This window comes from Sceloporus occidentalis, unplaced genomic scaffold, assembly GCF_023333645.1.
Source record: "Sceloporus occidentalis isolate IW3139 unplaced genomic scaffold, rSceOcc1.0.p SCAF_2, whole genome shotgun sequence".
NCBI lineage: Eukaryota > Metazoa > Chordata > Lepidosauria > Squamata > Phrynosomatidae > Sceloporus > Sceloporus occidentalis.
The window spans coordinates 63,831,729-63,858,893 of record NW_028316982.1 but is presented as its reverse complement, the minus strand read 5'-3'; the positions used below and the strand labels follow the sequence as shown (position 1 = coordinate 63,858,893).

Genomic DNA, 27,165 nt, shown 5'->3' with positions numbered 1-27,165 from the left:
AAAATAAAGCTGCTTCAGGTCACTTTGGAGGTATACTGTTTAAATGACGCATGCATCTTAAGAAGCCAGAAGCTGCACCAAAGCTAAGCTGCACTAAGGACTGGAGCCTGGCTTTGGCACAGCTTCCGGCCTTTTAGGAAACATGCATCATTTAAACAGCATACCTCCAAAGTTACCTGAAGCAGCTTTATTTTGGCCTGTCTGTTTGGGCCCTTAGTCCACGTTGGATTCATGGAAACTTCCTTGGTTAAAGACCAAAGAGGAAACCTATGTTCATCATAATTCATTTAATGCCTCCTTGAATATTTTTTCTGTAAAGGTGAAGCCTGCTACTTTCAACAAAGGTGCAGCATATGAACAGAAGTTACAAAGCCCTACCATCCTATACACATGAACAGTTTCTTTCACTTAACAAGATTTTGCTTCTGTTGACCCTATATACACCAGTGAATTGAATAGAACTTACTTGGGAGTAACCATGCTGTTATTTGGGATACATACAAGCTTAAAATTAATCCAGCACAATCCTTTGATAAGATTTGTCAGCCCTGAATAACTGGTATGTGTTCTCAAAACTATAAGGACATATTAGATTAATACTTTTTTAGAATCATATTTAAAACTCCTATCCATTTACACTCTTAATTTTAAGATGAAGAAAGGTTTAATTTAATAATATTATGAATTAACCAGTCTCCATTAAGCGGTCTTATGAGTGACCCGCTGCATATAGTAATGCGGAAGCAATGATATGACACTTGCAGTATAGTTGTTGACTCATGGGAATCTTGATATATTTTCTAAAATTAGTTCAGCATTTTTGGTATAGAGGAAACAACGCTCTTGAATATATTGATAATGGCTTGCATCAGATTTTAGGAGTCTGAGGGAACAAGAAAAGAACCATTAATTCTGGAACCCTTTGGCGGAGGAAACGGAACTAAAATCTTATCTTATGAGATCAAGTCTCCTGTGTAACAATCAATGCACTGTCTGTTACGTCAAGGCCTAATGTCTGTCCATAATCATGGACTCACATTGTATCCTTCACATTAATCGTTCAGTCAGGAACTGGCTAAAACATGTGCATAAGTAATAATGTCATGGGTTCACTGAACAGACAAGTTGCTCAGAAGACAGGAATTCACTCCAAGGTTGGAAGGGCCACCTATGACCCCTAGAAACCAGAAGCTGGTTACTTATCTGAGAGGCAATTAATTTGAAAAGCCAACAGATCCTTACTGGCGAAGTATGAGAAATAAATGTTTGAAAAATTCTTATATCAGTGTTGGCTACAATGATAAAGCAAACAATGACAATCAAAATTAGTATTCATCTTAGCATTGCTTACTTTCTCAGTCCGTGGAAATTGCCAGAATACACCATTTTAGTGGAATCAGTCTCTTTTTATTGTCTAATCAATATGGGGCAAAGTTCAAGCTACAGCTTGAGCTGGAAAATCCATGCAGTGGTTGGAAAAGATGAATGTATAATGCATATACAGGATTGTTAGGGCGGTTTCACCTACAGCAGCTTTGAAAGGCAGCAATCCTTTGTCTGCTGGATGTTCCGATTGATCCCTAGAACCTGGATATGTGGAATATGTTTATGCCAATGTCCATTAACTGGATTTTCCGTGGTTATATTTTTACCTGGGATGCTCTGTGAAAGCAAACAATGCTTTCCTAAGGTACTAGATTTGAACTAGCCCCTTCAGTAGTTTCTCTAACAACAATTTGATCTAAAGCAACATGTAAGTGATAATGTTAAGCTGCTTATCATTAACAGTTTCATCTAATCATTTCTGCAGATCAAGACCCTTTTAAATGTTCAGGAGCAAACTAGCATGGCGTCCCTCTTCCCACCACAAATTCTGGCCAGTTGGCAGCAATGTTCAATTTGTGAGATAAAAATTAGGATTCTCTGAATGAAGTCTACAGCCTCCTCCACCCAGTTTTTGTTAAAATGGTCTCCTTGTGGATTTCTAAAGGGGCCAATGCAAAAGGGCCCTCCTTCTCCTCCAATTGTAACTCAAGGATAGTTGTTAACTCAAGGTCCAAGTCACTATTTTCTCTAATTCTTCCAGACTCTGCACTTCTCTTTTAGCTCATGTGAGAAATAGAGTTCCATGTTACATCTTTGAGCAAATAGCTGAAAGCAGAGAAGTTTTACCCATGAGCAAAGCTTGACATTTTACATTAAAGTTGAGAAACACACTTAAAATATCTACTGAAAAACTAGCAAAAGTTATTTTCTCTCCACATCTCTCTTCTTCTCTCCTCTTTCACTCAGATCTATTCTGTAATGTGATTAAAATAAGCTGGGAGCTTTGCAAGGTTGGGCCCAAAATGAATGCATATTTTGTCCAGATCTTGGAACATTACGTTTGAAAATTAATTTAATTATACCAGACATTAGAAAAGGGGTGATGTTAATAATTACCAGCAGGACTAATAAATTAGATTGGTTCATTGGTCCCATTATCATTCATTCACTTGTTAGTTACCTGACAGCTTCCAGGGCAGACCAGGGGATTTAGAAACAAATGTACTGTATGAGATTTGTCACATGTGGTCTTAGAAATACATTTTGTTATGGGCTTGTCAAAAGTAAAAAGTAGAAACTGTCAGGTTGGGAAAGCCTGTCTTAAAGGATGAGATCTCATTGTACAACCTATTCAGTTACATTTTTATGGACCTTTCTTATGAATCATTGTCGTTTTATATAATTTTAAAGGAGATGATGAATAGATTGAAATAGTTGAAGATTTTCCACACTTGGGCTCAAACATAAATCAAAGTAGAGACAAGAAATCAGAAGACGTCTAAGACTTAGAAGCTATGAAGGAACTGGATAAGATCCTGAAGTTAGGATTGTCCATGCCATAGTATTTCCTATTTTGATGTATTGTGGTGAAAGCAAGACAGTGAAGAAAGCTGATAGAGGAAAAAAATAACTCATTTGAAATAGGAAAAAAGCAACTCATTTGAATGTGGTCTTCCTTCCCCCCTCCCCCCCCGATTGCCCTCAACTTTATGAATCATTATAGTCTTTTCTAGTGAGTCCCTTCCTCTCAAGGTTATATATGCCCAAAATATAACAACCTCAATTTAGTCACCACCAACAAATACCAGGTGTTGTGGGCTATATTTCAGAGGCAGGAACTGACAAAAACACGCTTGAGTATTTTTTTTGCCTAAGGAAACCCTATGAAATTCATGGGGTTGCTATAAATTGATAGCTGAAGGCACACAAAAACATCTACCACCCCCACACATACACAGCAGTTTGTCAAATAGCTGAGAGACATTTAGACCAAAGAAGTTCAGGGATGCAGGTAAAGTTAGAGCAATGAGCACCAGGGATGCAACTCAAGTTTGGCACTCTTAACCACATCACTGTGTTCTCAGGTTTCAAAGGTACATATTCTAGAGCCTGTGTCATGCCATTTATGTTTATATACAACAAAATGGTTTTAGATTACAGTCAGATTATGAAGTATGTAAAAATGTAATTGCATAGAATTTTTAAAAAAATCTTCAATTTGGTGTTATTGCAACCAATAGATCTCTGTCTTAAACACACATGGTTTTGTAACACTGCTTAACATTTGTCACGGGCCAAATTTGACAGAGGCTAAATTATTTTTTCATGATTGCTTTGTACATAAAGCAGATTTGGGTGGGGAGATTAGATAGATAGAGATAGAGATACAGATCTATAGATTACTTAGATTTAGATTTATTTTCTCCAGTATGAAGAAGAAATGTAGGTTTTCCCAAAGTTTTGCAAAGGGAAGTATTATGGCAAACATCATTTTAAAATCAGGCTGTGTAAGCCACTTCTTCAGTCTGGTACCCTCTGGATCTGTTGAACTACAGCTCCTATTATCTCCAGCCAGAATGCCTCTTCTAGCTGGGCATGGTGGGAGTTGTAGCCCGCTGCATCTGGGGGGCAGCAGGCTGGAGAAGACTGGTATATAGGTGACTGCTTTGTGGAAATTTTTAAAGTCAATAATGAGATGTGTTCATGCTACCTCTGTTGAGCAGACCTCCCAAGGGCTGTATGAGGTTTCAATGCTATGCAGCAGCTAAAGTAAACAGCTGTGCTCCAATAATTTGTCTCTTGCTGGCACAGGCATGGATGTCTTTTAAGATGCAAAGTGAGGGAATGGGGATGTGTCTTTTCATGTATACACATAAACAACAGACACCTGAATGTTTTGCTGGTAATCAGAAAGATGGTGCGAGCCACGCTTATAAATGTTGCTTGCCCACTGGAATTTATCACCCGGGATGATTTTCAGACTTAGCAGACTTGGCATAGTTTTTTGTGTGAATTGAACTCTTCCAGGGCCTCTCCATCTGAAGCAGCTTTCTTCTTTCGTTTTAGCAGCTGTATAGCATTCAAAATAAAGAGCTTCTTCTTCATAGGCTTGCCATACTAGGAGCATTTAATTATTCAGTAAGATTCTCTACTGCTGTAGACAAATGAAGCCCCACTAAGTGTGTGTGCAGTGTGTCTTAAACTTAATGATGGGGTATGTTTACAATCCAGATTTGCCCAAATAATTCCCTTGTTTGCCCATCCTAAGGGATCAGGAGGTATGTTGTGTTAGTCTGCCCATTCCATTTTTTATACGCTCATACCCAAGAGTACTGGATGGCCATCTGTTGGGAGTGCTTTGACTGTGTTTTCCTGCATGGTAGAGGGTTGGACTGGATGCCCCTTGTGGTCTCTTCCAATTCTATGATTCATAGTAATATATCTGTATTGTAAAGTGTCCCCCCCTCCCATTTCTTTCTCATGGTATTTAATTTTACACTATAAATGTATTTATTTGTATTTCATTTTTAACTGCTTTGGGCACTGACTTAATGAGAAAGAAGTGACATAAATTTAATAAGTAGGCAAACAAATATCAAAAGAGCCTTGTTTGGACAAACTAAAGCTCTTTAATCCAGTGTCTTCTTCCTTGTGGGAAAACCTAAGTGCTGAGCTGTAGTCACAGTCATCTTTCCTTTCACTCTGTTTTTGTTCTTGTGAAGAAAGTCAACAAGTACAAATTGGTTTTATATTTCCTAACAATAACAGTATGCTCACCATCACATAGACCAGACAGCAGATTCTTTCTGTTCTCTCATGTATTGCATTAATTTCTTCTCTTCCAACACAGCTTTTTTCCCCTTTCCTTTTAATTGAAACAGTGTTCTGACACCATCAAATACGAGGTTTCCCAATATTCTGGGTACGAAGTCCAGCAACTGTGGAATCTTTCACATGGGAGGCAAGCGTCATTAAAACGTGATTAACCCTCATGTGCTTCTCCTGTTCATGTCCCGTGCATAAACTGTAGTGGACATGTCATTAGTTAATAACGCTTGCCTCCTCTGTGTGAAAGAGCCCTGTGTATTAGTCAATACAATAAGTGATGTGAAGACAGAGGGCTGCCTCTAATGTCACAAACTGCCACAGTCATTTGTCCTAATGAATAACCATTCACACTGGACTTCATTCAGATTGTTGTTCTTATATCCCATTAAAAACAACAAAGAATCTTGTGGCCTCTTAGACTAACAAATAGCACAAACTTTTGCAGATTGTTTCCATGAAATTAGCTACTCTTTAAGGCTCTGTTCGTTTTACTGGATCTGACTCACTTGTCAGTGCCTCTGACAATTGTTCTTTCCCACTGAAATTGGAGGGAAACAAGATGTCTCACTTTTTGTATTGATTTCGTGAATCTGCTTTCCATGGTTAGAAGAGCTCTGCTTATGGAAGATGCCTTCCATAAATGAGGGACAAATAAGCCTTTTGTAGTTATCTAAATGAATCTTATGACTTCTGAATCATAAAATCTCTCAACGTGTGTGACTCAGTAAATTGGGCTAGAGATGCAGGTGTAAGTAGAAGGCATAATGTGGAGAAAAAAGGGGGAGAAGGCCAAGAGAAGAGAAAATATGGGTTGTCCAATGACAGCTTCCACTTAGGACTCTTCCGCATGAGTCCCGTTCTTGCAGCAGTCATGCTAGTAAAAATAAAATGCCAACATACTGCTTTCAAGAGAACCATCATTGCACCTCTCTCAGTTGCACAATCAGGGCTGCTGCTCCCATTGCACTCTTTTTCTGACCTCTTGCTTAACCCCACCTCCCTTCCTTATGCCTCCCTTCCTTATGCCTTTACGGATTTTTAAAAATAACTTTTTCGCACAATTCTGGAGCTCTGCTGCCAGATTGAAGTCTTAAAAAGTAGAAGAAAAGAAAAATAAATAAATAGAAAAAATAAATAAAGGTAAACAGAGTACTTCAGGATAGTGAGGGGGTGACAGGAGGGAGGACACTATGTGACTGGTAATTGCGCAATTACCCCAGCAGTGACACTTCAATCATTGGTTTCCCTTGTCAATGAAAATGGATTGGTCAGGGACAGGGGAGCTATGGAGGCTCTATTATATGATGATTATTCCCAAAGATGCTGATTTCCTAATGTAAAAGAACTGTGTGCAGTAATCTTCTTAAACAGAGATCCCTGAGCCACTGTGTAACATTTGAGGGACAGTAGCAAGGACAGTAGCAAGGACATTTCTATATTGCTTATCTGTGCACTGAAGCACTCCCTAAGCCAGTGGTTCCCAATCTATGCTCTGAGGTGCGCTTAGGGCTCCATGTGCTCTTACACCAAACCCTAACCCTCTCCTCCCCCACCCCCATAACTCTACTCCTAAACACCATTAACTCATAAGACATAGGGGAGGCTTCTTAGGGGCACTGTCATAGAAACTGATTCTGAAAAGGGCTCTGCAAGTCAAAAAGGTTGGGAACTTCTGCTCTAAGTGGTTTACAATGTGTATGCTAATTGCCCCCAACATGTTAGGAACTCATTTTAGTGATCTACAGAAGGGTGCCAGGCTGAGTCGACCCTGGAGCCCTGGGATCAAACTCACAACCTTGTAACTGTGAATGGCTGCAGTATAGGCATTTAACTACTGCAGTACCAGGGCTCCCTAAAGGGTAAAGGAGGTGCCATGGGGAATATTGTTTGAGGAAGGCCACTTCCATCAGCCTAGTTGCATGTGCCTAAATTTGGATCTAGTCATTACATGGAATATATCTTAATTCCAGATAGGGAGGTACTGTAGTTTCCTGAGGAATTCAGTACTTGAATATTCTGAAATGTGCAAGCTATATTTGATACTGCAACAGTGCACACATAAGAACACGCCTGGTAATTTGATTTTACCCTTCACTGTTCTTGTATGAAAAATAGTTAACAAAATTCTACATTTAGGGCTGTATATTTATTTAGGCACTTTGTTGCTGCTAATGGAAAAGGAATTTTCTATTGCATTTCTCTTCTTGATTTTGTTCCCAGTCACCTTATCACCATGGGGGTATGGCCTATGCTTTCTGTTTGCATTGAACTCAAGCTATAAGGCAAATGCCTCAAACAAGATGCAGACCTATGACTCTAACAGCATCACTCTTCTTGCCCTGCGTGATTTTTTACTCTCTTTGCCTGATGAAGAATCTAGTGGTCTTTGAAAGCTAGCATGATGTATTTTGTGCCTTTTAGTTGGCTTAATAACGATATCATGACAATGTGTGATTTAATTTTGTGTTACCATTTGATATAGTGTAGTGGTTTGAGCGTTGGACCAGAGTTTGATTCCCTGCTCGACCATGGATACCCACTGGATGGCTTCAGGTCATCACACACCCAGAAAACCCTGCGATAGGGTGCCATAAGTCAGAAACAATTTGGAGGCACAAAACAACAAATAACTACCAACCTTCAGACACTACAATAGAATGTTTCTAACATTTTTTTTAAAAAAATGGTCATAGTGCCAGATATAGTCATGTTGACATAGCTTCATTTTGCACAGAATAATGATCAAAGCATATTGCTGAGCCCTTAACTAAGACCCCAGATGATGATGATGCGCTACAGTGCTTTTGCAACAGGGAAAACATCAATCTAAAGCAAATTAATTGGGTTGGAGGTATTGTGAAGTACAAAAGGCACTTTGCCCCATCTTCAGCTACTTTGAATTAAATGTTCAAAGTTAACTTTAAATTTGTAACAAGTAATTTCTAAGCAAATTACAAAGGAAATGAGATTATAATGTCAAAGGAAGTGCTTTAATTCATAGTGGCGCAAGAACAGAAAACGTTTGATCCAAAGCAATTGTTCTTGGTTTTTTTAAAAAAAAAACACAGAGCTCAAGTTCATCTTCTTTGTATTAGAAAGAGCAACCTTCTTTCTTTTATAACAGCTAATGATAGTTTTGTAAGGTGTTTGCACTGAACTGAGTTATTGTTGTCTCACATAGTTGAAAGTGTTCAGTAAAATCTTTTGGTGTCACCTAGAGTAGACATAGGTGTTGACTTGCTAAATTCCCATTGATTTAGTTGTATATTCTAGTTGGGAGCAACAACTGGATTTAGGCTATAAAATTCTAAGGCTTCTGCTGAATTGATTCATCATTTTCCTTAGTTTTGTTTTCCACATGCTGTCGAAAGGAAGATTCATAACTTGCCCTTTGGGGGTTAAAATGGGTGGAAAAATACACAGAATACAACTTCATCACTTCATCACTTAAACCCATAGCTTGGAAAATTTACTTTTTGGATTATAGTTAACTGTAGCTGTGCTGACTAGTGAATTTTGGGAGATACAGTCCAATAAAGTAACTTTCCCAAGAACTGCCCAAGCCCAGGCACAATTCACCATTTCTGGATCTTTTGTTGACAGGTACCATTTCATTTCTCACACTGGCTTTGCATGAGTAGGAACCCAAATAGTAGTTTCTAGTTGATGTTAATGGTGTGGTAGGCACAACATAACCAAGTACAGCTGGAGAAGCCAACATATGACCTTCTAGATATACAAATTCAGTTACTGTTTTCCCTCACCATAGGCTGTGATAGGTAGGACTGATGAGATACAGTGGCAGACCACAAGAGCACATTCACACCTCAGTTTTAGTGCTGTGGTTCTGCTTTAACTGTTGCGGCTGTATCCTGTGGAATCTTGGACTTTGTAGTTTGATAAGGCACTCATAGGGATGCAGTGCTGAGCAGTTAAGACACTGACTCTGATATCTGCAAGACTGGCAGATTGACAGCTTGATACCCAAGTGCCATGTGACGAAGTGAGCTCCTGTCACTAGTCCCAGCTTCTGCCCACCTAGCAGTTTCAAAGCGTGTAAAAGTGCAAATAGATACATAAGTACTACTTCAGTGGGAAGGTAACAATGTTCCATGCAGTCATGCTGGCGACATGATCACAGAGTTGTCTTTGGCAACCCTGATTCCCTTGGCTTAGTAACAAAGAGGAGCACTGCCCCTGACAATCAGACATGATTTGACACCCTTGTCAAAGGGGAAACCTTTATCTTTTAAAGCACTAGAACCCTCTGACAGAGAAGCCTAAACACACCTCCCTAAACTGTTGGATGAGATCACTGTGTCTCATCCAACATCTAGCCTAAATCTGCATAGTGTGAATGGACCCTAACAGTAAGCACCAACATTTCTGCAGTAAAATGATTTGCAGTGCCAGTAATGGAAACTACACATGTCTCTACCCCAAGCAGCTCACTCCTCCACGTGAGGATATATGTTTCCCACAGCCTTGTCAGGTTTGCAGAAAGAAGCCTAGCTCTGGTTTAGAATTATCCTTAACCCTAAGAAACATTTACCTTAGCAGGAGGCGATGCATACCTCTCCAGATGATTTTGGACTTTAGCTCCTATCATCATTCACCATAGATTTTGCTGGTTAGGTTTGATGAAAATTGTTATCCAACAACACCTGGAGAGTCACAGGATGCTGCCACCTAAACCAGACAGCAAGTGGTAGCTTAGATATAGCAGAAACTAAGTTGTGTCTTTATTTAAGGTTTTGGTCACTGCTATTTTTAAGTTCTTTCCCCTTCCCTCTTTACTAGAATCTTTGAATTAACTGGAACAACAACAAAAGTGCTGATGGTGTGGTGAGAGTCTTTTTGTTCTTGTCACTTTTCCTATATAATTTTGTCTCTGTAGTGATTTTCTTTTCTTATATAACAGGCATTGGTGAAGCTTCCCCCGCACATTTCACAGTGTGATGAAGTCTTTCGATTCTTTGAATCCAGACCAGAAGACCTAAATCCTCCAAAAGAGTGAGTTCCAGTGTTTTCCATTGCTATTCTACTGCAATTTTGCTAGTATGGTAGAAAACTAAAGGTCATTATATTTTATTGTATCTACATTATAGGAGTACAGTTACTTTATTTTAAGCTTTTACACCTCAGAGAAATGAGTCTTTAATTTGGCAGTATGGCATCTGTTTAATCACAGGTCAGAGAGAAAATTTTTCACTTTGTTGGTTTGTTGGACTGTGTTCTTCCAAGGAATTATTAAAGCCATCAAAGTATTAGCTTTATCAGCTGAGGGAAATCCTGCCAGTTAAATATCAACTTTTAATTATCTTCCACCATCCCAGAAGTACTCAAGCTCAAAGGCAATTTGCAAGACTTTGATTATTACCTGTGTCGGGTACAATTTCCAAAGAGCACATGTTATAGAAGGAAGCAGAAAGCAAAACCAGTCACAGTGAAAGAGCAGATCCTATTTGAGAGAGCTGAAATCTAACCTATGTCCTTCTGAAACCCAGTTAATAATGACATTGTATGCATTGCTTATAGACACTATCTCTTGGCTGTTATTTGTAGTTTAGCATGAGGCCTCACAGCTAATATTAATGTGGCCTCATGCACATCTTCTCAGCCAGACACTTCCCTTTTGTCTGCCTCTTAGCTATGGAAATGGGTAGAATAAATGTGTTCCCTTTTCATAGCATTTTCTTTGTCTCTAAACTAAGACCAATCTCGGCTTCCAGTTCCTTTGTCCTCACAGATAACCTATATTTATTTTCTCCTATCTCCTATCCCATCAATAGGCAAAATCAAATCAACCCATAGTTTTAATGTTGCTAGGAGGTTGTTGCAAACATCTCTCTATTTCCGAGGTGAGACTCGTGTGCACACCCCCCAGATGATATCAGATGAACTCCCAGCAGCCTTGGCCAGCATAGCCAATGGTGAGGAGTTCTGGGAGTCAGAGTCCTGCAACATCTGTAGGATTGTGCTTTGCCCACCCCTAGTCTAATAGAAAGGCCATGTGGTTCCCATCTGTATTAAAAATGCTTGCTGGTTGCCATAGAACAGCTATCAAGAGATGTAGGGAAAAACAATATATTATGGATGGCCAGATGAATTCTGTGTTTATGTTAAAGCAGCAACGGGACATTCTGAATCTGATCAGAGCAGTGGAGCTAGAGGAGAAATGTATAACTACTCTTTCTTGTGATTTTTCTCTCTATCTAAATCTGTCCCACTTCACTTTTTGTCACAAAAACACAACCAGGTTTTAATTTTCAGTATATAATTTTCCTCATTTTAGACAGCATTTAAATTGGAAAAATCCACTTCTAGCATCCTGTAGCCACTTTCAAGTAAACAAGGAAATTTTTGAAAACACACTCACATAACTGCCATGTAGTTTGAATGTGGAAGGGCTTAAAAAGAAAACAGAACATCCCCACATCTCAGAACCAGTCCTTTCTAAGCCTACTCCCTCCCTGATCATTAAAAGCAAGCCTGGCATCAGCACATAGCATCCTTGAGCAACTGCCAGTGATGTAACACCCTGAACTTGTAAGAGTTGCTTTTTTTAAATTGCAGCACCCAGAATCACCCAGGCAACATGGTCATTGGCCCAGGTTCCCATATCTCTCCACTTGGAGTCACCATTTTAAAAGTCCTGCAGTGTCCCAATGTGAGAAATTTAAAATGGCAACTTCAAGCCTCCTAGCATTGAGTGTAACACTGTTGATGCCTGTCATTACTGGGAAGCTTGCTTTGCCCTCCAAACTAGAGGTAACGTTGATGGTCAAAATGGTTACTTTGTCCCCCCCCTCACTCTTTCTCAGTCTCTCTCTCTCTCTCTCTCTTGTTGAGTAATTACGACAGTGGGCAGATATATTTCAGCAACTACTTATGATGCTAAATTGCTCTTGACTTTCTCACAGCAACGCTCCTTTGTGTTTGTAAAATTGCTTTGTAATCTGGTGAGAGGCCTGTCAGATTGATTTAGTTCGAAATATACTTTGAGGTAACACTTTTTGAACTAGAATAAAGTCTAACATGAATAAGAGTGTACGATATACCAGGGACAGAAAAGAATAGAAGCTTTTTCATGCCTGAAATCATGTTTGAGATGTGATTTATCAACTCTGCTCATTCCCTATTGATCCTCATACACATCCTCCAAAAGGTACCAGTAACAATAGTACAAGTAATATTAATTCCCTCTTAAATACTAGATGGTGTGTAAGGTTAGATGGACTGCTACTCTGCCTCTTTGAATTGCCCTTATGGTATTTAAGCCACTGTGGTTAGCAAAGTTCTGTTATTTAAATTGTTTCAACTGATTTTAAATTATCTTAAGTATTAAATGGTTTAATATGCTTTTACTCTTTTAAAATTACTCCTACTGTTTTAAAATGTTCTAAATTGATTCTGTTGTATGTCAGCCTCAGATCTGTGGTTATAGGGCATGATATAAATATTATATTAAATTAATAAATATAAGAAGGTTTTACATACAATCTAATAGGTTTGATTCAGGTTTGTCATTTTAAGGTGGGTATTTTTTCACATTTTTGTAAATGTACTTGTCTTTTTATTTTAAAATGTTTTGTATAGATGTAGAAGGCTCGTAGCTGCCTCCACAATCAAACGGAAAAACTTTTTTAAAAAGTTAAATGTGGTTTTTAACAGCAAATGGTGCTAATCTTCTGTCAGCCTCCCTAATGTCTGTAAAATTTATTTGTGTTTGATCTAGAAGACAATAACGTGCTTGTATGATTAAATGCCAGAGGAATAAGAGTTGGGGAGGAACAAAAGGAGTTATAGAAATTAGAGTGATAAAAGTTACAGACGACAATACAAGTTAGAGGAATAAAAGTTGGTTAACAGACCTATTCAGGGGTGGAATTTTTTCCTTCTTAATTTACAATTAATGTAACTTAATTCACATTTCTTGTTGAGAATTCTAAAGATGTTTCCAAATAATCGAGTAAGCATCCTGTTTTTTCAGAAAGATGAAGTGAGGTAGAGAGATTGGAAAGCAATTACCAAAACCTCTAAAAAAGAGCACAGCCAAACTTTGGCTGTGAAATCAAAATCTATTCACTTCTTCTTCTAGCCATTAAACACAATCTTTAAATCAGGAACAGAATTTTTAAATTAAAAAAAAAACCCTTTATCATCTCATTTTTATTGATGGTGTAAATGCCATTACACAAACAGTTGCATTTTCTGAGAGACTGAGCACAAATGGTGCCACGTTCAGGAATGCATAAGCTGTATAACAACCTGTAAACAATTTTGCATGAGTGACTGCCCTGTTTAGAAAGTCCTGCAACTATATAACTATTGTAACTTTCAACATTGCATTTCCTCAGGGTCAATAAAAATAATTTAAAGTGAGGAAATGAGATTCATAGGAGCACATATTTTTTTTGTTCTTTATAACTATATTAGGATTGGAAATTATATGACCCTCCAGGTGTTGTGGGACTGCAGCTCTCCACAGCCCTAGCAAGTAGAGCTTATGGTGAAGAATACTAGGAGTTGCAGTCCAGCAACATCTGCAGGGCTGCATGATTCTAACCCTTAAACTACAGGGAGTATAAGAGAAACTAGTGAATAGTTTTTGGCATAATTGAGGGTTTTGTTTTTTCTTTGACAATATCAAATTGCAACGCTAGCAAGAGAGGTCAGTGCTGGTAGGGGAAGCAAACAAGGCAACATATACCCCACTTGTCTTGGGTGAAAAGGTCACAATGTTATTGTTATAGCTGTATAATGTTGACTTGGCATGAGCCAAAAATCCAGTGAGTGAATGAACCAAATGCCATTCGATATGCCCTGCTCTCTGACTCACATTAAAGGGGGAAATCATGGAGTAAAAGCCAAGGCAACCACTCTGCCACTGTGTGGTTTTCTTAGTACCTGGGAGTGAAGCAGGACCTTGGACCTGAGCTGGGCATGACCCTGTATACCCACACCCACAAAGTCCCATAAGGGAAATTTCAGTGGGCTATGAAGAACATGAAAATCCCCTCCCCCAAATTGGATATTGCCCATACCACTAGAATAAAAGGCCTAAATGCAATGTGGAGCAGTAAAGCACTCAATATATACTTCCTGGGTGGATGTAACTGAAGTCAATGGCTTCAGTATCCATCATCTGAGAATCTCCAAATCCCTCTGTCACTGAATGGTTATCTGCTAACAAACCTATAAAAAGGTGCAGACGTTCCGAGAAAGAAGAACACAGAAAAAAGGGGAAATGGTTGCTTCTTGTCTTTTGTGCTCGCTGCAGCCCACAGTGTCTCTGTGGGCCCCAGCTTACCTTTCTCTTTCTTAATATAATTGCAATGATCCTCTGTATATGTCTGGAACAGCTTGTGCAGCTATGAACCAAAGCAAATAAATATGGAAATAAATAAATATGGAATTGCCAAAATGCATGTATCTGAATAAAGAGCAGCAGCCTGCTTTGGGAAATTATGGAAAAATTGCACACAAGTCCATAAAGTAATACTTAACTTAGGTACTTTATAATAAAAGATAAATATAGTGGGACCTTGTTATCCACTGGGGTTTGGTTCCAGGAGCCCCCATGGATAACAAAATCCGTGGATGCTCAAATCCCATTAAATATAATGGCAGAGTAAAAAGGTGTCTCATATATAAAATGGAAAATCAAGAGTTTGCTATTTGGATTTTTTTGGAATATTTTAAATATTTTGGAATATTTTCAAGCCTTGAATCTGTGGATAAAAAATCCGTGGATAAGGAGGGCCAACTGTATAACCATACCTGGTACATACCAAGTGCAGTAGGCTATATTTCAGAGGAAGGAACTAGTGAAACCATCTCTGAGTATTCCTTGGCCAGTAACACCCTATGAACCTCATGGGGTTACCCTAAATTGACAGGTGACTTGAAAACACATGCACACTCATATACATATGTATCTACTTTTTATAAAGCTACTTCTAAAAACTTACTTTGTTTTTGTTGATCTTTCGTGCTTATTAATCTAGTACATTGTTTTATATCTTTAGCCTTGTTCCCACTGTGGTTTAAACTGGATCGAGATTTTAAATGATCTGGTTCAAACCGCCATGATTCCCACTCAGTTCAAATCACTGAAGTGATTCAAAAAGGGAGGCCATGTTTTTTACCCATTTTTACCCATTTAACCCACATCGAAAAGATACTGGTAAAATGGAGTGTTTTTTGAGCTGAATCGATTTATTTGGGAAATAAATCAATTCAGCCCAGTAGGAACCACATGGATTCGAATCCGCACCCCGGCGAGGTGGGAACCATTGAGTTGAATTCAAATTCGCCTGGCTATGACAGCTGGGGGCAGCTGCAAGGGCCCTGGCCGTGTCCCCTGTCACCGGCCTTGCCTCTTCTTACCTGGGCCACCAGCTTTTCCTCGGCCTTCTGCATCCTCCGTCGGCTTTTCTTTGGGCTTCTTCCACTTAGCGACCTCCTTCCCAAGCTTCCCCGCTCAGCGACCTTCTTTCTTCGTTCAGGGCCTCCCCACAGCCAGGGAAGCCAGGAAAGAGTTCGCAGGAAGGTCTCAGAGAAGCCGGGGAAGCCCTGTGACCTTCCTGCAACCTCTTTCCCAGCTTCCCTGGCTGCAAGGAGGCTGGGAACAGAGGAAGAAAGCTGCTGAGTGGGGAAGCGTGGGAAGGAGGTCACAGAACGGAAGAAGCCCACAAGGAAGCTGAAGGAGGACGCAGTAGGCTGAGGAGAAGCCGGTGACCCAGGTAAGAATAGGCAAGGGAGGCTGGTGACAGGGGACATGGCTGGAGCTTCCCACTACCTTTGCACCATTGCTCTTGTTCTGATGCAAATATAGTGGGAACCATGCTTATTACTGAATTGATTTCTGGATTCGGTCATAGAAACCCATTCAGCAATAAGTGAGAAGAAGGTCTTTGAAACTTGAAAGGTTTTGCCATGGTATGTAACTGAATTTATGCTGACAATTCTAACAGATAATCTCCTTTTACCTCTGTCTTAAGGGACGAACAACATACACTAGTAGCCCTTTTATGAACAGTGATTTTAGGGTACATGATTTTAAATGTAACCCCAATACACTCACTATGTTAAATCATTTCCAGACTTTTTAATTGCCTTGTTTACTAGGACAAGAACCATAATTTGATTCTAGTCTCCAGTTTTTCTTTGCAGGGTAAATACAATCTATGGTTTGTTAATTCAGATCAAGGAAGGAATTGTGTGGCCCTTATTTATTGCCCTCTAGTATCTCCTAGTCTCCTCAACCAAATATATTTCCACATCAGACTTATTTTTTGTCACTATTCTTTCTGGTGGCAAAACTGCAATGTCAGCAGAAAGCTGCCTTCACAACAGTATCCTTGATCTAGTTTCCATAGTGCCCCCCTTTTTTCTGGGGGGCTGTAGGAATAAGATGGAGGATATGGGCAGTGGAGAGAGGGGCAGATGGAGGGTTTGTGGATGAGGGAGATGCAGCAGCAGTGCCTGTGGGTCCTGAAAATGGCCCTATCAGCTTGTTCCAATGTCTGGTTTTGATGTAATAGTAAATATGGTTTGTATTAAATCACAGAGACAAGAAGGAAGAGATTGCTGATTTCAGGTACTTAGGCTCCTACACACAGATAAAGTAGGCTGTATTTAAACATTGAGTGTTCATTCAAGGAAAGATTGGACAGTCCTTCTTTTCTGAATTTTCATTTCTCTTAAAATAAGTGAGTGCCTTTTAGAGCCTTTAAAGAGTAATCATAATCAAAAGATAAAACTCCACAAGCAAATGACAGATATTTGAAGTCGAAGACTTTCACAGCTGGCATCCCTAGTTTTTTGTGGGTTTTTCGGGCTATGTCTCCGTGTTCTGGAAGAGTTTATTCCTGACTTTTTGCCAGCATCTGTGCTGTGCCGAGAAGCCCACCAAAAATGGTAGCTAATCACTGTGGGATTGTCAGTGAGTATGTCCAAAAACTGCTTGGTAGAGTTAACACCACACAATTCATCTTTCAACCTATCTGCATTGATGGTCTTTGATTCAATCTACCCCCCAGAAATGTCCCTCATGATTAGAAATATAAACAACAGATCAAATAACCTCGTGTTTTGACTCAAAATGACAGGCAGCTTATTGCATTATCAAAGCTTGTGATTTAATTGAAATTTCACAGATAACCCTAGACCTGATTTTTAAGATCAGGAGCTCTGCTACCAGAGGAAATGCCATTATAGCTGTGATCACTTCAAGGAAAGTATGGTTCTCAGAAAGTGAAAGAAAGGCCACAGAAGTTGTTGACGAAGCCCACAGAGTTAGGGAGGGGAAAGCCAGGAGCTGACTTGTTCAGTAGGGTAACAGATAACCAGACCAGGATGGGAAGAGAGAATAGGCCCATACAGACAGGCCAAAATAAAGCTGCTTTGGAGGTATGCTGTTTCAATGATGCATGCCTCCTAAGAGGCCAGAAGCCATGCCAAAGTCACGCTCCAGTCCTAAGAACTGGAGCACAGCTTTGGTGCAGCTTTTGGCTTCTTAGGACGCATGCATCGTTGAAACAGCATACCTCCAAAGTGACTTCAAAAACTGCACAGACATCCTTGCAGTGAGAAGAAAATTGCTAAATTGCTTGTTGCTTCCTTAAAGAATGTTATCTCTAATTATTAGGATCTAAAACACTAATACAGATTAAAATCTCCAGTTTGAACATGCATAGAAGATACAACATTGTAATATTTATTTTTCCTCTATTTGCCATTGAGTCACTTGTGGTGGTTTGATTAAAACTTAGATAATGAAGAAAATAGTTTATCTGCTCAAAAAAGCTTAAGTTTGCAATTGACACTAAGCTTTGAGATCTGAAAATGCAGATAGATATTCATACACTGGCATGCAGGCACATGTCTCTTTGGGTGAGGCCTTTAATCTGCTATTCTTTCCTGCTGACACTGCATGGTGGGAATATCACAGCTCCTCTCCTACACATTTCCTTCAGAAGCATAAAAGAAAAGATTCCATTGTTCTCACATTGTTCACATCGTACAGAATATGCCCCTGTTGTTCAGTGGTGATGCTAATAAGAATATGTGTCTTCTCAGAAGGATCATTGAATGAGGATACACATTGGCACACACATGTAGAGAGGCTCCTTTTCCCAGCCCTTATGGAGTAAAGATAACACCTGGTTTAACCTTAAGAGTCCTGTTCAGTAAAGGGCATTACGACTAAGAAATCGAACTACTGAGTGGGCCATGAATTCATTAAGGCGTTTAGCACATGTGATTAAAAAGTAATAATGAAAAGGGAATAGGAAAGTACAATTGGCCCTCCCCATCTACAGATTCACCATCCAAGGATTAACCATCCTCAGTTTGAGGGGGGAAAATTAATCCCAAAAGCAAATATTGATTCTGCCATTTTATATTATGGACATTATTTTACTATGCCATTATACCTAATGGGACTTGAGCATCCATGGCTTTTGGTATGCACAGGGAGTCCTGGAACCAAACTCCAGTAGATAGCAAGGGCCCATTGTCCGCATGCTCCAGGAATATAATGCTTGCCCCAACCCCATAAAAACAGAAAACCATTTAAGTGAATGGATTCTTCTGCTAATTTGTGCTTTTGTTTTTCTGGATGCAGGGGAGGAAGGAAATGGTTTTCTAGCTTCATTTTATGGGATAAATCTACCAGTCTCTCAATGTGTTTTTCTCGTTTCATGGATAGTTTTACCATTTTCATTACTGTTGTTGTAATCTCAGTAAGTAGCAGTCTCAGTGTGTGTGTGTGTGTGTGCATGAAAGAGAAAGAGAGAGGAAGGAAGGAAGGAAGGAAGGAAGGAAGGAAGGAAGGAAAAGTGTTGGGGGAGGAATCTGTGGAGAAGGAGATCAAATAGACTCTAATCTCTGACAGTGTATATTCTGATCATGAGATATTGGAAACGTGTTTCATATTCTTTCATATTCTGTGTTGAAGAAGTTGAAAAAAGTGTGGATTTATTTGTTTTATGGATAATTGTACCACTAATGTTTTGTAAGCTTTTACTCTGGCTGCATATATTTTATCAATCAACCAGTGTATCTGCTCTGTATCATCAGTTTCATACTAATTCAACTTTCATGGCTCTACAAAATCCCGGGGTTTGTCCTTCAGTGAGGGGTATCCAGATTACTCTGTGCCCAAGCAGAGAGTACTTTGTGCCTCCAGCTCCTACCTGTGTGCTCAGCTGTGCCTTTGTTTGTCACCACTGCCCTTTTCCTTAGATTCTCCATGTTGTCTGCCAATATCATTAACAACACCACTGATTTATTTATCGATCTAGGCATGGTCTAGGAGGAAACTGCATATGGGCTATTGGAGGCAAGGAGATTTTATTGTTATTGTGTGCCTTCAAATCGTTTCTGACCTACAGCGATCTTAAGGCATGCTGTCACTGGGTTTTCTTGGCAAGATTTGTTCAGAGAAGGTTTACCTTTGCCACCCTATGAGGCTGAGAGAGTGTGACTTGTCTACGGTCACCTGGTGGGTTTCTACGACCAAACAGGGATTCATATCCTTTTCTCTAGACTCATAGTACAATGCTCAAACCACTACACCACAGGGGCTCTTGTTTTACTGCCTTTGTATAGTTCAAGGAAAGACCATAGAAGCTGGAAGAGAAGGGCTCCAGATTCTTAGTTTCCCAGTAAAAGACAACCTGAAAATAGAACACATAACATGAAGTTAGGTTTTGAGCAAGGAGTGAAAACAGCAAGCAGCTTGGAGCGTAATATTTGATTTTCAGTATTTCAATTTTTGAATTTTATTATTTCCAAGTTACTTTAAGAGAGAGAGTGAAGGCCTATATTAAACTTGCTTCTGGCTTTCTGGGAATGTAATGTTAAGATTCCCCTCCTTTCCCTTTTCACTTTCCCATGACCTTGGATGGAGCTTGGAATTATTATTTTTGTGAGGGTCTTTGGGGCAGTGGGTTTTTTTTTAAAAAAAAAATGCTGTGCTATATGTGTTTAATGATCTCCATATGGATTTGTGGGCACAGGAATTAAATACATAATAACTTCCAATGACATAACATGGAAATACAACTCCTGCAGTGCTAGTATGTAGACATTAAAGGGTTATTAATAAAATGAACACTTTAAATAGAAAAACAAGCTTAGCAGCACAGACTTGGCTTCTAGCCCATCTCTGAATGGCAGCAGGGAAAGAAAGGGTTGAGAAATACGGTCTTTACTCAGTGCATGAAAATGAACACCTTTTGTACCATCCGGAGCTTAATTTTTCATGTGGGATGTCTGGTGCTTTTCAAGTTTTCAGTTGGAGTACAAGCTTAATGATGATGATGGGACTGAGACAGAATATTCAGCCAAGCTCTGAACACTTGAATTGAGAGTTTCAAGGGAAATTGTGACATTTTAATCTAAAGCATTAATGTTTGGTTTGGCAGAACCTTCCAGAAGGTTAGATCTTAACTTGTCAGAAAGCAAAATGTGCTTTGTTTCTAGGCGAGCCAGGAAAATAACAGTGTGTGCCCCATTTGAACATGTCCTAGAAGAAAGTTGCATCTGGTTTGCAAAAAAACTGGTGCCTTTTCAACTGTCAGCCAATAATAACAACAATGGAATATGTACACTAATAATATAGGCAGGCATAAACATCCTGACTCAAAACTGGGCTTGAAAATTATTTCTTTTTCCTGCCCAATAGCATCAGGACTGAATTTTACACTTACTTTCTGCTTTGGTGGCTCTTTTCTGTAGAAGAAAGACATCACCAGCCTAAATTAGGACAGGAACAATTTCTTCTTCTTTGCTCTTCTCTGTGTGCTACTTCTTCAGGGATAGGTTTAGAACTGTCAGCCTCTGGCAATGTCACCCAGTCTAGGAGGTGCCATGTTGTCGCAGGAGACTATTTCTAGTTCTGAATTATAACATTGGTATCAGGAGGGGTCCTTCTCTCTGTTTGTTTCAGACAAGATGAATATCTTGTCACTGTTGCAGAAGCAAACAGGTTGTTGTGTGGGAGGAACCTGCCTCCCATGACCATGGCTATACTCCTACATACATGGAAGAAGGTGGGTCATAAATCTCTTTAACAATTCTGATGATGTGAATGTTAAGGAAGCATTTCCTGTTTAATCCTGGTGCGCAAAATCATGGAGACAGCAATTCCAACTTGTACATATAGAAGATGTTTGAGAGATAGCCAGTAGGATATTGTATAGGAGAAGGCTAAGCTATTTTACCATATATAATGGGTTTTAAAAAATAAATAAAAGTAACAACACATTACTTGAATTCTTATATCTCTTCCCTACATGTATAAACTCTGAGTACAATGGAATGGAAAGACATGCTTCAGATGGCACCATGGCAAATAAAGAAGCCAAGTTGGAATGATGTAACAATAAGTGGTGGCCCTAATGCAGACAGGAAGAGCATTGGGGCTCCATATCAGTTAGCAAAATGGCTTCAGTCAGCACCAAATTGTGCTTTTTTGCTGTTGTTCCACATGTGCCACTGTATTCTGCCTAGATCAGGCCTCACCTAGAATACTGTGTCCAGTTCTGGGCATGACAATTCAAAAAGGATGTTGACAAGCTGGAGTGTGTCCAGAGGAAGGTGACCAAAATGGTGAAGGGTCTGAAAACCATGCCCTACAAGGAGAAATTTAAGGAGCTGGGTATGCTGAGCCTGGAGAAAAGAAAGTTAAGAGGTGATATGATAGTCTTGTTTAAATATTTGAAGGGATGTCATATTGAGGATGCAGCAAATATGTTTTTTGCTGTTCCAGAGAATAAGACCTGGAACAATGGATGTAAGCTACAGGAAAAGAGATTCCACCTCAACATTAGGAGGAACTTAGTGACAGAAAGGGCTGTTTGACAGTGGAACACACTCCCTTGGAGTGTGGTGGAGTCTCCTTCTTTGGATGTCTTTAAATGGAAGCTAGATCGCCATCTGTCAGTGGTGCTTTGATTGTGAATTCCTGCATGGCAGGGTTTGGACTGGATGGCCCTTGTGGTCTCTTCCAACTCTATGATTCTATAGGGTTTAAATTATATGAGAGCCAGCGTGATGTAGTAGTTTGAGCCTAGGACTTGGATTCTGGAGATCGGGATATGATTCCCTGCTTGGCCATGGAAATCCACTGGATGACCTTGGGTAAGTCATGCACTCTCAGCCCCAGAAAACCTCACGATAGAGTCTCCTTAGGGTTGCCATAAGTCAGAAACAACTTGAAGATGCACAACAACAGCAATAACAGCAATAGCAAATAAATTACAAGCCTTCGTTACTTTTTCTTCTAGGCTTTTGTACTTTTGTGAGGACTGGTAGCAAGCACTCTTGCATAGGTGTTCTTAACATCTTGACCTTTAAATCCTAATTTTTAGTCTGTTAGGTGATCATGAATACTTATCTCTGCTAAGCACATCCTGGTATGATATCAGACATCTAATGTGTGTTCATTAGAAAACCATTAAAGTGGACCCTTGTTATATGATGGGGTTTGGTTCCAAGATCCCCCATGTATAACAAAATCCGTATATGCTTAAGTCCCATTAAATATAATGACATAGCAAAATGGTGTCCCTTATAAAAATGGAAAATCAAGATTTGATATTTGAAATGTATACTTTTTTTGAACATTTTCAAACCGTGGATGCTTCAGTCTGTGTATAAGAAGGACCAACTGTACCACCCCCTCAGAAGGAAGCAAGAAAAAGTTTGCAAAGTTTTCCTGGACAAGTAGCAATTCTGCCACAGAATGGTATGCCTGTATAAGAACAAGAATATGGAAAACTTTGTTTTGAACAATAACTTTCAGAATCTTGAGCTAGTGGATTCTGGGAACTGTAGTACAAAAATGCTTTTCCAAGCTCTGATGTATGCACAAATCACTTGAAGTGGGCAGAATTCACTTAGGGGAGTTTAACCTTCAGAACCAGAGGCAGTTTCCTTTATAAAATCATGGAGTCAGATTAATTCTGCCAATTTTTTTCCTTTTCTGGAACCAAAATCTTCCCAGGGTTTGTTCCTAATATAATAATGCTTGGAGGAGAAAAAGAGTCTGATGTGACTCATACAGCTGTAGCAAACATAACAGAAATAGCACGCAGCTTTTCTTAAGAACCATCTACTTTCTAACAGCTTCAGTGCAACTCGGAGTCATAAATGTTGTCTTTACAGCATGCCATTGACAGAACACATATAGGCAAGCAATGGCAACATGAGAAAAATAGACTTGCCCCAGTCCTAGTTGCAGAAATAGGCCAAGACAAGAACAAAGTTTGGTGAGTTTTGATCATTTTGTCTATTCATGATCTAGGAGGATCTAGGAGTCTTAGGCGGGGTACATACCGCCACTTTGCGCCGCTCTGCCGCCGCCGCCAGTAGGTCCGTGGGGGAGCCGGAGCCTTCACACGGCCCGACTCCCGCGCGGACCGAAAAAGAAGCTCCAAAATGGAGCTTCTTTTTTCGTCGCGTTTGCGACGTAGCGAGGCGCCAGGGGCGCGCTCGCTACGTCACAAGCGGCGCGACACGTCTGGACGCTGTGCGTCCAGTACGTAAAGATGGCGGCGCCCATGTGGAAGGGGCGCCGCCATCTTGTACGTATTCTATACGTACTAGGGTTAGGGGGGTGCGGAAGCACCGCCCCTTCCTAACCCTAGTACGTATAGAAGACGTACTAAATGGCGGTATGTATCCCGCCAAAGTGGACCACAACCTGAATATGAGCCAACACTGCAATACAGCCAATGCGATTCTCAGCTGCATCAAAGGAATATAGTGTCTAAACTGAGGGAAGTAATAGTGCCACTCTATTCTGCTCTGGTCAGACCTTACCTGGAATACTATTCTAGGCACCACAGTTCAAGAAGGATGTTGACACACTGGAACGTGTCCAGAGGAGGGCAACCAAAATGGTGAAAAGTCTGGAAATGATGCCCTAGGCTAGGCTTAGGGAGCTGGGTATGTTTAGTCTGAAAAAGAGAAAGCTGAGAGGTGACTTGCTAGCCATGTTTAAATATTTGAAAGGGTATTGAGGATAGAGTATGCTTGTCTTCTGCTGCTTCAGAGACTAGGAAGGTTATCACACTGGGAAAAGGACATCCTTTCCCCATCCATATCATGCAAATTTTATCAAATGATGTCGTGCTTATCTGGTTACTAAACTGTCACTGAAGTGGAATTGTCCATGATCACGAAAGACTATCAGGTAATGTAGCGCAATTGTCCTGTCATTGTCCCATCGGTGAAGTGGAATTGTCCTGTCATTTTTCATTGATGGAAGTTTCCGTTATTGAAAAATGACAGGTCAGTCCTATTTCACTGACAGGATCATGACCAGATAAGTCTGATGTATGTGATAATCTTTTGCTTGATTGTGCGATAAGGATGGGAGCAATCCGCTTCACTCCCGTCCTTTGTCTGACCCCCCCATCTGATAATCTCCTGGGACATGGAGCAATGGATTCAAAATACACAAAAGGAGATTCCACCTAAACATTAGGAAGAACTTTCTGTTGGTACAGCAATGGAATATACTACTTCAGTGGATTTTATCACATGGGAGGAAAGCATCTGCCTCCCTTCATTAAACCACCATTTAATTGTGTTAATAGCGTGATCATGGGAGAGATTATCACACCCCCGGAGTTTTTTCCTGTTCTTGATGCTGTTGCTTTTAATGCATTCACATGAATTTTTATCTGTGCCTCTTTAGAAGTCTACCACATGAGCTTGTATGTTTGAATTCTTTTCCATTAAAATGAAAATCTAAAAATATACAAAAATAGAATTCCCTGCATGTACAAAACTAGTACAGAGGAGATGGGAGTTCAGTGTAGCCTTCTTTCCATTGATGTGGTGTGCCACTAGCAGTGTCCTTAACCTTCTCTTCCCTAAATGTTTTCCTCCTCCTCCTTCTGGCACCTTTGGTTATTTGTATTCACTGACTGTGTGGTCCCCATCTTGGATGACTTATAACCTACCCAAGCCTTGCCCTTCTATTCAGCTGTTATCACTGGCTTCAGCTGAGGTCTTATGCAAATATGTCCCTCATGCTAAAAAGTACCAGTGGGTGGGAGTAAGAGATGATGCATGCATGTTGGCTTTGTTCTCTGTGTGCCGGGATGCACGGCCCACCTCCCATAACTTCGAACAAACACAAATAGCTGCTTTGTGTATTTTGCATAAGTTAAACAGCAGAGCACATCCCAGCTGCTTCTGTAACGAAGGAAAACTTCCATGCATTAACCCTCATGTAAGTAAATGTGTTGTGCTCACCTTCTGCCTTATTGTAACTTTTGTGCATTGGCTTGTTGTAGGCCTTTCCATCAGTGTTTCTTTGTAGAGAAGGCCTGAGTGGGAAGCGTGGGGATGTTGTTTGCAGTCGGCATATTGTAGCAGATGTAGAAATGCCTTCATCATGTTCCTTAAGCTTTCCTATAGTACTTTTTAGCCACAGTCTGTAGTGAATGTTCCTCTCTGATTACTTTAAAGGATGCTTGCAGCTTTAAAAAAAAAAAAAGGGGGGGGGGGGATGAAATGGGATCCTGTGATCTGTTTCCTGCCTTATTTGGGTATATTTCAAAATGGAAACAGTAAAAAACTTTTCAGTAATGCTATAGTGACTAAACATGTCTTTACAAGAAAAGTTCCACTGAATTCAGTGAGATCGTCAGTGTCCATAGAGCACGGAAATGTTACTTTTGTGGGACTATAACTCCCAGAAGCCCACAATGGTCACCCTGGCTGGGGAATCCTGTGGATGGCAGTGCACAAAAATATTTCTAAGTTGTTTTGGGGCCTCAAGTTCCCAAAATGCATGGAATTGCACTGCTGAGTTACCATTAGCCTTGCCAGCTGAGTCACATATGTGTTGTTGAAAGTCTGACATCCCCTCTCCTCAGTCTTGTAGCTAATTATTCACCTAAAGCAAATAATAGTTCCCTGCAGGCCATTAGCATGCCTCCAGATAGCCTGTGGCAAACAGTATGTGGCAAGGTATGGGGATTCAAATGTTAGTATGAAGGAAAGAGCTGGTAAAGGTTTGTATTTGCAAAGGGTTCCTTTTCCTTTAAACATTCTAAACCAAGCCTTTTGGGGAATAACATATATAGTAATTCCCAAACTAACCCTTCTGAAGTTTAAGTACTGTATGTCTATCTTTATATGTATAAGTAAGCAATTACACTTTTTACTTGATATCAGAGTTTATCAATTTAGCCTTCTCCACCTTTCTCTCTGTTCAAACATATTCAGAAGTAGAACAGTCCTAAGCAGCTGCTTGTACCAGAGCTCTTGAATCACCCCAGATGAAATTCAAGAATGTACTTAAGGCATGTGGAGGGAAGTGGGAACCATCAATCCAGGCTTACAAGAAAATAAACATAAAATAGCATGAGGACTAAACATTGGCGTTTATCACATGAAGGAGATTGGCAGTGTATCCCATGAATATCCTGGAAAAATCACATAATTGCACGAAATAATTTCACACAATGTTGCACAAAACTCACCATTGAAGTGGTCACACAGGCCTGTTACAGACTGCAAAAATAAAGCTGCTTCAGGTCTCTTTGGAGGTATGCTGTTTAAATGATGTATGCATCCAAAGAATCCAGAAGCTGCACCAAAGCTTCACTCCAGTGCTTAGGAATGGAGTGTGGCTTTGGCGCAACCTCCGAACTCTTAGGACCCATGCATCATTTAAATAGCATACCTCCAAAGAGACCCGAAGCAGCTTTATTTTGGCAGTCTGTAACAGGCCAAAGAAGCATTAACAGGCATCTTTTTACTTTTGGGATTTCAGAAATAATGCATTTTCGATATCACTTTATTTGCACAATTGCATGTTAGAATCATTCATGCAATTGCCATTTCGCTTTATTTGCAGAATGCTTGAAATGCTATTTAATCTCTCTTTAATTCCAAAATTAGTCCCAGTGTGATAAAATCCATTGTCCTAATGGCAGATGGCAAAGGTTCCAGCATACAGCATAATCACTGAGCACC

At 39.9% G+C, this 27,165-nt stretch overlaps 1 protein-coding gene across 3 annotated transcripts in view; it reads left to right on the top strand.

The window, feature by feature from the left end:
* Window positions 1–27,165, top strand: part of LOC149318479 (SH3 and PX domain-containing protein 2A-like) — a 335,649-nt gene that overhangs the window by 125,657 nt on the left and 182,827 nt on the right. For all 3 annotated transcript variants that reach the window (XM_089509805.1, XM_089509806.1, XM_089509804.1), the window contains exon 5: window positions 10,076–10,167. In XM_089509805.1, the coding sequence (XP_089365931.1) occupies window positions 10,076–10,167 (92 nt within the window). The remainder of the gene's footprint in view (window positions 1–10,075; window positions 10,168–27,165) is intronic.